This window comes from Castanea sativa, chromosome 3 (genome assembly GCF_040712315.1).
Source record: "Castanea sativa cultivar Marrone di Chiusa Pesio chromosome 3, ASM4071231v1".
NCBI lineage: Eukaryota > Viridiplantae > Streptophyta > Magnoliopsida > Fagales > Fagaceae > Castanea > Castanea sativa.
This window is the reverse complement of record NC_134015.1, coordinates 16773804-16785778: the sequence shown is the minus strand read 5'-3', so window position 1 is coordinate 16785778 and position 11975 is coordinate 16773804. Positions and strand designations below refer to the sequence as shown.

Below are 11975 nucleotides of genomic sequence, written 5' to 3'. Positions count from 1 at the left end.
TTTCAACAAAACACAAAACTCAAAAGATTAAATAAATTACTCCCAAACAAATACTCAATGTCTGTTACTGAAACAAAGAGCATTTTAATGTGAACGACTCTTAGGCTGCGTTTGGTTGGGTGTAAAATATTTTCCGAGTGTAAAATAATTTCAGGTGAAAATATTTTCGAGAAAGGAAAATATTTTTAGTTGTTTGGTAGCATTTTAAAAAATACTTTGGAAAATATTTTCAAGTGTTTGGTAACATTCTGAAAATGCAAATTTTTTACTAAATTCTCACATTTTCTCACATTCCAAACAAATTTTATAATAGAACATTACAATCCATCAACTTCTAAACAAACAAAAATCAAATAAAACACCATGGCCAAATCATTCGGTCAAAAACTGAGAGAAGGAGGTGAGATAGGGAGGAGGAAGAGTGAGATCGATGGGTCACTGATCTCACCGGCGCGATCACGCGCGTCGATCTCGCCCGGCGGGAGCTCGACGGCGCGAGATCGCGCCTCAATCTCGCTCGGCGCGAGCTCGACGGCGGGCCTTTGGGTTGAGGACGGCGTGATCTTGGCTTCACCGGCGTGATCTGACCGATTCAGCTCTCTCTCTCTCTCTTTTCTGGTGTGGGTCGTTGCTCTCTCCCTCTCCTTCTCTGTTTTCCAACGGAAAACTCTATTTGAAGGTAAAATAGACATGGAAAATGTTTTACAGGTGGGGAGGGTTTATTTTACGGTCAATAGTTTTGATTTTCCGTTTGACCAAAATTTCAGGTGTTGTCAAACACCCGCAAATGCTGAAAACATTTTCCGAAAGTTATTTACCGTCGAAACAAATGGAGCCTTAGTCGAAAAGATAGTGTATATTAATTTTAAAGAAAAAAAAATCCAAGACTTTAGATGACCCTTAAATTGTGTGCACCATTAGATTTTTTACACCTGAGCTTGGTATTTTTTTAGATTAGGTAGGGGTTTTTCACAATTTGACTTTGTCAATTTTTACTCCCAAGCTTAGTGTTTTTTATATTATATTTGTTGGGTTATAGACTGGCCTTAGTTAATTAGTCAAATTACTCAAATTGATTTATTAAATCAAATTACATGCAAATATCATGAGGGCACCAACAAATTACAATTTTAATGTAGAGTGTTGGGCAAATTAAATTTGACATAGTGTACAAAGAAGTAAATAATGTGTATATATATTAAAATTATATATAAAAATAAATGTGTGTTGGTGCAAACACAATGATAATGGAAATACACAAAGAGAAACTGAATAATACTTCTGAATTTTTTATTAATTTAAAGAGAGAAATTACACAACATTATTTGGACTGAGGCGCGGCACTCGCTCTCTTTAAGGAGATTCAAGCCCTTGGTTGGCTAAACTTTGTAACCGGTGCAGACCGTCTCTGACTTGTCTCCTCCAGGATACAACAGCCCAACAAGTGTCGTATGGCTAGAACAATCTCTACACAAAGTGTTCAAGCCCAAAACTCCACCAAAAAGAACACCCTTCCTTGCCAAGAATCTCTCTATTTTTTTTTTAGTGTATTTTGCAGTCACTTGGATTGTGTCTGAATGAGTCTATTTATAGGCTCAATGGGCCTCACGAAATTACTACCCAAATTAATCTGATTAATTAGGTCTATTATTCTGATATAGTGGGTGTTACAAGATTAATTGCTGGATATTATTCTGATGGGCTAGAGTTACACAATTAATGGTGAGATAAGGAGTTTTCTGAATAATAAAAAGGCCCAAACGAATAGTCCATTAAGTGGGTTAATGGCTCATTATTTTCCATAATAAAAATGAAATATTAATTCGGGCCATTTACTCACCAACGGATATGGTAATTACTCTGAATGAGCTGTCAAGTAGGAGGATCCAATGTGCTGATTTATTTCCAAATTTGACATCTCCACCCTTCACCTCCCCCTTACGCACGTATCTGGCCCAATATTTGAAACAATTCATGTTAGCCCATTAATTACCACAATTAAAAAGAACAAAATAGTCTCTCTCATTTTCAATGTGGGATTAAACATTTTCACTAACTCCTCATCTTCCACATTCACTCCCACATCTTTACATTTATTTTTATCACATTTATTCATTTTAATTATTTAATATTAAAATGCTCCAACAATGTGTATATATATCTATTTATAATTTAATTTTATAATATATAAATAGATATAATACGGAAGCGGAATAGTGGTATTGACTGGTATCAAAAATTTTTGCTCCTTTGATCAAACCAATAGGACTTTCAATACGGTATTGACTAAATTGGAGTAAGCACGAACAAGAAATTGGATACACTTTATATTATTCTGTTGCAATAAACTTTAAATATTTTAATGACAATCTTGATACAATGATATATATGTTGTTATACTGCTTTAAAAATCTTATTGCAATCTTTTGGAAATAATTGACAAAAATAATTTAGATCAAATTATTGCAATAATATACTCATTGTAATAGAAAAGAATTTCATGTTTGTCTTTACAATAAATTATAAAATAATTAATATCATGTTATTGCAATGATATCTTAATATTTGTCATTGCAATAGTTTGTAATACAATATATACCAAGTTATTGTAATGATATCTTAATATTTGTCATTGCAATAGAAGGTAAAATAATTTATATCAAGTTATTGCAATGATAACTTCATTGCAATAAGCTATAATTTTGAATTTTTTGTTGCAATAAATTGCAAAAATAATTGGTATCAAGTAATTGCAATGATTTCTTCATTTTATGTTACAATAGATTGCAAAAAGCGTGTTTGTAATGTAAAAGTTTATTTTATTTTATTTTATTGATGAGGTGGTATGTTGTGAATTAGGGCAAAATCTAGATCACCAACTTTGGAGAATTCCTGATATATACAGTCAAGGAGATGACGAGCTATTGACTCCTTATTCTTGTTTCTTGTAACTTCCTATGGATTTATTGCCCAAATTATGAAATAAATGAATGGCTTGATCATTATTAGTCCTACTTTTTCATCACCGTATCTAAGTCTCATCAAAAGTATCAAAATTGAGAAAGGAATTTGTTTCTCTAGCAAAATCATGTCTCTACATTTATAAATACTTCCGAAGGTGCCTACATGATGAGCAAATATTTTATTGAGCTTGTTCCATCTGGTACTTACCAATTTGACCATTACATATAGAATGAAACAGCTATCTCGAAGCATCATCAGTGCATACATATCATCACAATATTTGTAGGTTGAACCATCAACGTAACAAGATCTAGTGTAGTCATTCATTTCATGTACCTTGCTGTAAAATTCCATGAATGAATTGCTAAATTCTGCAATAAACTCCAACATGACATTAGTTTTAAGTGTCTTTGCTTCCTGGAATTCTGGTTTGCCATGGTGGTAAGGACCGAAAGAGATAACCCTAAGATCAAAGTAGTCCTTACTTCTTTCATTTCATCTCAACGTTGGTGGGACTTTCTGACAAGTGACTTTTTGGGCTCTCTTTTTTATTCGAGGTGACCCTCACTATCCAAAACTGATCTAACCTCCATTGGTATGTTACAGACATTGCTTTCAGAACCAGCTTCATTTCTTTCTTGCAATAGGTCTACTTCACAGAAACCTCACTTTGCAGTGGACCATAACATATAATTAGCATACGTGTAAAACAAAAAACCACAATTTTAGACTAGTATCCAAAAAAATAGTAAACCAAACTTTACCATGCTGACTACAAAAAAGAATCCAACTGAAAGCACTTTGGAGGTTTTGCAAATTGCAGCAGCCCAAGAAAGAATAAGATGAAATAGAAGAAGAAAGAGAAATGGGTAAGGCATGTATTGCTGCAAGGGATTATATATCATCTCTTGCATGTAAGAGAGCAGGGGAAAAAAAAATCATGATTCACAATACCAACACTTACTAATGGTAATATATTAAAGAAATTCTATATTCACGGTATCTTTATAATAAATCTTAAATAAGAACGAAATCTTTACAATAAATCTTAAATGGTAAGTTATTATTGGTTGTTACTTGACAAGAAAAATAATTTCATACATGATTTATCAAGAAAATATTGTGAAATATTGTAATCCGAACGCTTCTCAATATATTATTTGTTGAAAAAAAATGGTTACATCCAACACTATTAGACTATAAAATTGTGGGAAGCATGCTTTTTTAAATCTCTGTGAATTCCTATTGCATAAAATTTCATTCTTAGTTAGCATTTGGGAGTGCTACAGAATTTCGTTTCTATGGGCCAACAAAAATCAAAATAATTTTTTTTATATAATATAAACAAAGCCAAAAGAGGATTAGTGTTTTTTTTTTTTGTTTTTTGTTTTGAGAATTGACAAGGGTATTTTGAGGAGGTAAACTTGTTACACACAAAGAAGTCGACGACTCCATTAAGCCCATCAGCTTCATATACAGAAGAACGAAAGTGACAATGCCATAGGCCAACGACCTCACCTCAATACCCGACGGCATCTACATGAGACGACGGGAATCCTCGAACGCAACAAGAGGCTGACGGGAATGAAGAGCATGAGGGGTCCAGCGTGGCCTTGCTTGAGCTCCACGAATATCTGTGTAAGAAAATGTCTTGCATCCCATGATTAACCCTAGCCAAGGGAATCTCCATAAGAAAAGGATCCTACAAGATACTCGTATTTATGAGGATCTTCCCTACAAGGAAAGACCATCTCCACCAATAAACGAATGTTAGCTCTAGGCTACTATAAAAACCCAAAGCCCTCACACGCCAAGGTACGCATAATATATCCCAGCTCTGGTACTCTAAAGTTGTAAAAGTTCTCTAACTTAACCTTCGGAGGATATTTGGTCGGTATTACACCGGTACTCTCTGTGAGGTTTTCTTCTTTGTTGCGTAGGTATTGTCTTGAGCACGTGGGGACTATGCGACTTACTGACTATTTTTGGCATCATCAAGAATCAAAAAAGGATCTAGTTGTGATTAATTGCATGTCATTTTCACATCAACCTTCTACTTTTATTCCACCAATTACAATCAGCCGTGTTAAAATTAATGTAAAATTGGTTGTTGTTGTAATACTGACCCGCTTGAAATAATTAGAGTAATGCTACAGACACAAAAAAAAAATATTTGTAAAATAATATTTCTAGCATTATTCAAATAATTATTGGCCTTGAAAAAACTCTCTCCTCACAAGCCAAAAGGTTGAATATATCACACTCAACAATATACGAATTCCGCATGAAAATTACTGCCCTTCCAAAAAGTGACATGGTGAGTTTTGGCAATTACTGTACATAGAAAAACAATGAAAGCTGGAAACTTCAATGTTCATGGCTTAAACCAACTTGCAGCCAGTATAAAATTTAGGGTCATGCTAAAGATTTCCCTTAGGGTATTGATTAAAAATTTATTTTAGGAAAGTTTTGACATCACTTTTATGAGAAATGAAAAAAGCTGTCAAAACATTAATTTTTTTTCTTTTTCCATAAAAACTTTCTTTAAATGAATTATTAACCAATACCCTAAGAGCATTCGTTAGAATTTCCCTAAATAAAAAAGAATTAAAGTAGCTCATTTCTTTCGTTATAACTCAAAAGTCTTAAGCAACAAAGAGGCAGAGTGTGAGTGAAGCAATAAAGAAACTCCTTGTGTCAGTACCTAGGTTGGGTTTTCTTAAAGAGAGTAATTAGTTAGTGTTTTTTTGGTAAAGAGAGTAAATGGCTAAGGGCCTGTTTGGTTTACTCTTAACTCAAAACTCAATTCTCATATCTCATTTCTCATCACTCAAACTGATTAGTTTTATAACTCATATCTCTATCTCTACTTTTTCCTTAACTTTATCTTATTTTTGTTTGGTTTCAAATTTGGGTGAGCTTAACTCAAAATTTTGACAAAGTGATGGAGCTCAAGTTGTTGGAGTGTAATAAAATTGTAGTCATATCTTGTGGTGTCTACTCTACTCTACAGGAGCATTAATGGAGTTTACTACAGGTAAGTTTCCAAGCTGTAAGGTGAAATATCATACACAATATTTTTGCAACAAATTTTAAGTGATATCTTCAATGTTGGTTTTCTTGTTGCCAGCTACTTTGAGCATTTGTTTCAATTTTCAAGTGGTGGTTAATATAATAGGAAAATGTTAACAGATGCCCTAAGAGTACCCATTAATATAATCCAATATAATAATCTTTTAATTAAAATTGAAAAAATGTTTTAGGCTCAACTCTCGCCCACATACATATTAAAATTATATTAAAAGAGTTGATCTATTATAAGCACCATACAATAAAGTTAACATGTACTTCCTAGGAGCTTTAAATAAATAACAAACCCGGTGAAAATAATAAAATTAGAGAGTTGATTATCACATTGATATATAATAAATCAAAATGATGTTAGTGGTGATCTCAATAAAAACAATATTGCATAATTCACAATTTATCACCTCAACAAATATTAAAAATAAATTGTAATTTTTTTTTTTAGCATTGCTGTAAGGAAATGGTGATTGGCTAGGTTCGTAGTTTATTCAAGCTTATTTTATTCATAATTGATTCCATGCTAGGGCAAAAAATTATTAATTTCAATTAAATTAAATAATAAATGTCACTTTTATATACTTTAACATATGTAAAGTAATATAGGAAAAATATAATCATTACATGAAAAGTTTATTTTGCATATGGATGATATATTAAAATATGTCCCAATTTTTCAGCATAAAAATTATTCCATCTTTTTTTTTAATGAAATTGTTTTTACATATTCCTATATATCCTACTCTAACTCTCCTAATAAATATGAATAATGCTTAATCTATAACATTTTCAAAAAAAAACTTAGGTAACAATTTATTAATGTTTCTTATTTGGACTCACAACTACCATTACTTTTTTACATACTATTAACATTTTGCCACCTAAAATTTATTGTGAAAATATTGTGTACCTAGTTTTATTCATTAAATATTGATACAAAGTAATGTGGAAGTTTACCTTTTTTTTTAATATTGATTTTTTTAAAGAAAATAATTGGATAATTCTTTTTTTTTTTTGAAGCAGAAGCATATCATTCAATTAATCAGAAAAATTAGCATCTTGGTACAGAGCTTCTCTAGCTATTGGAGGAACATCTTCCATCCAATACATATCCTCAATAATATTCCTAGCAAATTGAGCTAATACATGAGCTACCCGATTCCCCCCTCTTCTAATACAATCAATCCTTACCCAGTGTAAATTTCTAATCAAGTGTTGAATATCCCCAACCACATTCCCAAGCATTGGTTGATCAATCTTCAGAGTTGAAATAGCTTTCATAGTAGAATTGTTATCTCCTTCAATGACTAATTCAGAGAAGCCCGCATCTACCGCAAACTCAATAGCTTTTCTACATGCAAGTAGTTTAGCTTCCTCAATGCAAAACACTTCCAGATCCTTAGTTGCCATGGCTGCCATAACCTCCCCTTTCTCATTGCGTATAATTGCACCATATCTGGATCTGTTGAGGCTTGAGAATACCGTTGCATCAAAATTGAGCTTGTAGATCGTCTGTGGAGGGGGTTGCCAAGTACCCCGAGCAGGTTGCATCCCTTGTTCAGTTCTCATTTGTACTTGTGCAGTCCAAAACTCTTCTAACAGCTCTCTTGCTCGATTGATCAACCATCCCGAATCATGGAACTTCCCTCCATGTACAACTCGGTTTCTTTGATTCCAAATCAGCCAAGCTTGGACCAACACATCCTCCATGTCTTGTAACTCAACCTGATCCAACAAGTATTCCATTAAGTCAATTAAATCAGCCAAACCCGAGACCCCCTCTGCAAAATTTTCAAGCTATCAGACCACACATCCTTGGCCGCCTCACATTCCATAGAGCATGGATAGTTGACTCTAGAAATCTCATACATATAGGACACATTGCATCATCAATTATTTTTCACTTTGACAGATTCAGTTTTGTTGGCAAGATATCATTGCAAGCTCTCCACCTAAATACTTTAATCTTTTTTGGGATCCGAAGATTCCATAAGGCAGCCCAAACTCGTCTCCCCACGCAACCCCTTGATCTCTCAGCTATATTTCCTCCTTGCAATACTTCCCTTGCCACCTTATATGCAGACTTGATAGTAAACAACCCCTTTTTATGATGCAACCAGATTATAGTGTCTTCCACATCTCTTCGGCTTAGTTGGATTCTACAAATGGCTTCAACATCCACTTGCTCAAACATGTCCATGATAAATTCAGACCTCCAAGCATGCAATTCTTAATCAATTAATTTAGCCACAGTCACCTCTCGAACCTCATCCTTGACTGGAAACAAAGGCGCATTTGTTGGATAATTCGGTATCCATTTATCCCCTGAAACCCAAATGGAAAGGCCATTCCCAACTCTCCAACAACATCCCAACTTCAAAATAGGCAAAGCAGCTACAATACTCTTCCACACAAAGGAACAATTTGGGGACTCCTTGGCATCAAATAAATGAGATCTAGGAAAATATCTAGCTTTAAGGCATTGATATACTAAAGAATTATCATCATGCAGCAACCTTCACCCTTGTTTAGCTAACATAGCTAAATTAAATGCCCTTAAATCCCTAAAACCCATTCCTCCATCCTTCTTTGATTTGTTAGCTTTTCCCACCTTTGCCAATGAATTTTTCATTCATCCCCCACTTGCCTCCACCAACAGCTTCCGATGGATATAATTCTTAGACTATATTTAAAAACAATATTTTTATATCATTGACCAACGGAAGCTGAAGCTTCTAGTCCAGTGGCTATGAAGCAGGACATGCGATTCAATGAATCTCTTGAATTGCCCATTATTAAAAACAAATAATAATAATAATAATCTCTTGAAGTAACTTCTCAAGTCATGCCAGCCGAGAATCATAAATTAACTGTTATTTTGTGGACTCCTCATGGGAACTGCAAAAGATCAAAAAGGCAGATTACGAGAATATTGTTGGGTGGGGCGGACTTGAGTTCCAGTTGGGTCTTGAGGGAATTGGGTTCGAAGGGCTTAGATAGAGCAAGGGCTATTTTTTTGGTAAGGAGATTTTTTTCTTTCTAATTTATAGTAGGGTTTTTAGCCTCGTTTTTTAAAACACAGCTTCAGGGATTCTTGAAGTCGCATTTAAAAAACGCAGCTTCAGGGTTAACTATGGCCACGTTTTTCAATAAATGCAGCTTTAGGATAGACCTAGAGCCTCGTTTTTAAAACGCGGCTTCAAGACATATATTAAAAAAAAAAATTTAGATGGGTTTAAAGCCGCGTTTTCAGCCCATTCTAGAAAAACGCGACTGGAGAACCAAAAAACGCAACTACAGACTTGGGCTTGGGCTACGTTTAACACGCGCGGCCATAAATCAGGTGCTGTGGGTGCGTTTCTCAGAAACGTGGCCCAACTAGGGTCTTAGGCCGCATTTTTACAAACGCGGTTGAAAAAAACGTGGCCTAAGTTATTTTTTGCCTTAGAAACATTCCCATGTAGGGCACTAACAAAGCATAACTTAAAAAAAAAAAAAAAAAACCTCTACTTTTAAGAAGTGAAAAAAAATGAATGATGTTATAAATATTACAAAATTTATTATATAAGTATTATTAAAAAAAAATGTAATATTACAAATATTACAAATTTTATTATATAGGTCTTACAAATTGTTGTGTCACCATCATTGTGGGGAGTAAAAAGATCTTAATAGGGATAAGGGCCGTTGGGCCTTGCTGAGGAAGGCCGACCTGCTCTTGGGTTTAGGGCTTGTTGGTACTTTAGGTCGGCCCATACGCCGAGGATCCGAGGATCCAGCCGAGGATGTTTTTCCCTCGGACTGACACCTCGCAGAACCCGGACTTCATGGTACGGGTTAGGGAATGACACGGTCAAGACCAGTGGTTAAAGGGGGTGAACCCTTGAATGTCCTAGAAGCACCGATGTTGGGAAAGTGTCAAAGGTAAAGGCTGCTACCTCCACATTAAAGACCCTGCACCTACCACCCTGGCCGCATTAATGGGGAGGTGACACTTGAACAGTGGAAGGGAAACTTCTAGTTACTGTTCAAAGGCACTAAGAAAAGAAATATCTAGGCTAAGGGAGGAGTTGGGGCAACACGTGTATAAAGTATTAAAAAGAAGAGTATTTAAGGAAGGACCTGGAACAGAAATGAGGATGGACTTTTTGTAACCTAAAAAGAAAAAAGACAAAGAAAGAGAGATAATATAAGAACAGCTCTCGGCTTACGTCCGAGGAGACCTATTTACATTACTCCTTGCTGTTTCCAAATACTTGCAATCTTGAATTTGTCATTTAATCCTCACTCACTTCTAACCTGGGTTTCAAGCCCACACTCTAAAAATTCTTATTGTTTAAGGCTCATTGGGCCCGAGCCCATAACTTGTTCTTGGGTCCGTGTGCAATTGTGCGCTTACAATTGGCGCCGTCTCGTGGGGACCTAGTCTAGAAGTAGTAGGGATATTATGGCGGGCTTAGGCTCTCACCATGGTAGTCACAAGGATCACAACGGAAGATCATTTCGAACGTCTTGAACATCGTAGGGATCGTGAGGGAAGCGTCCATACGTAATATCCAGGGGCTAGCCATACTCGGAGGGGGTAGCACTACCCACGATGAGGGCTCTAAATCCATGCGAAGGAAATTAATCGTTTGAAGAGGAAGTTACGCCGTGCTAAACGTAAGGTTTCCCCGTCCTCATCTAGTTCTTCCTCGAGAAGGATAGGGGAGTTGGCTACAGCTCAAGGTCATATTCCCCCACTAGCGCAACATCCTCCGGTGAGGAGGACGACCAATCAACTCGCGGACGTAAGAAGCTTCGTTCTAGGGGCTTAGGCAACGATACCATGAGTAGGGCGTTGCACCAACTCTCTAAATCTCCGTTTTCACGGAGGATTGAGGGGAGGCTTCCCAGAGGTTCACCCAGCCCACCTTTACCATCTATAATGGCCGGATCGATCCGGTGGAGCACGTGAGTCGACTCAACCGCAGGATGGCAGCACTCTCACAACGAGACTTTGATGTGTAAAGTCTTCCCCTCCGGCTTGGGACCTCGTGGCTACGAGATGGTTTAACGGTCTCAAATCGGGGTCTCGTGGGCTCGTTTGGGGAACTAACTAGGGCATTTGCTTCGCGGTTCATTACTTGTAGTAGAGTCCCTCGGCCACTTGGACTCGTTGCTATCCATGGTCATGAAGGAAGGGAGACACCGAAAGCATACTCCGACAGATGCGGGAGATGTTTAATGAAATAGACGGCGACTTTGATGAGGTGGCGCTTAATACCTTTAAGGTAGGCCTCCCTACCGATCACGACCTAAGAAAGTCCTTGACGAAAAAGCCCGTCCGCGCGTACGCCGTCTTATGGATCGTATTGATGAATATAAAAGGGTAGAGGAAGACCGGCAGGCGAGGGAAAAGGAAAGGAGAAGGTTATCCCGTAGGAGAAGGGATTTCGTGTCGGACAGATATCACGACAACAAGCCGAGGAGGGATTACTTCGGACAATCCGGCTCGGCAACACCCCAGTCGTAAATACTCGTGTTCGAGAACTCGGTGCATCAGGTTGTTAGAAAAAGTTCGTAAAGAGCCCTTCTGAGATGGCCGGCAAGATGGCGGGGGACCCCGCGAGAAGAAATCAAAACCTTTTACGTCGGTACCATCGGGATGTGGGCCACACTACCGAGAACCGTCCGGACCTGTGGAATCATCTAGAGCGGCTCGTCGGTGAGGGAAAGTTAAAGCGGCACTTGTGTCCCCACCGGGCGGAGTCGGTCAAGTTGGTTCAAACAACCGTAGGAACAGGTTCATCTCGACCAAGCATTGGGAACGATTAATGTCATCTTCGCCGCACTGGTAGGACCGGCTCAGTCCCACTAGGGTTATGGCGGTTTCCCATCCGCGGGCCGAGGATGTGGGTAGCAGGCCGAAGAGATTAAAGAGCACT

At 37.0% G+C, this 11975-nt stretch overlaps 1 protein-coding gene across 1 annotated transcript; it reads right to left on the bottom strand.

Annotated features, from left to right (window-relative positions):
• Nucleotides 1-7086: 7086 nt before the first annotated feature.
• LOC142628606 (uncharacterized) lies at nt 7087-8248 on the bottom strand. The gene is made up of 2 exons (XM_075802667.1): nt 8009-8248; nt 7087-7773 (listed from the first exon to the last, which is right to left on the bottom strand). The coding sequence occupies exons 1-2, from the start codon at nt 8246-8248 to the stop codon at nt 7087-7089; spliced, it is 927 nt and encodes a 308-aa protein (XP_075658782.1).
• Nucleotides 8249-11975: the final 3727 nt, after the last annotated feature.

Excerpts from the sequence above, each read along its gene's own strand:
- LOC142628606 (XM_075802667.1), bottom strand. The coding sequence starts at position 8,248 with ATGGACATGTTTGAGCAAGTGGATGTTGAAGCCATTTGTAGAATCCAA. Across the intron at positions 7,774-8,008 it reads GGATCCCAAAAAAGATTAAA|GTTGAGTTACAAGACATGGA; the intron begins GTATTTAGGTGG and ends TTGTTGGATCAG.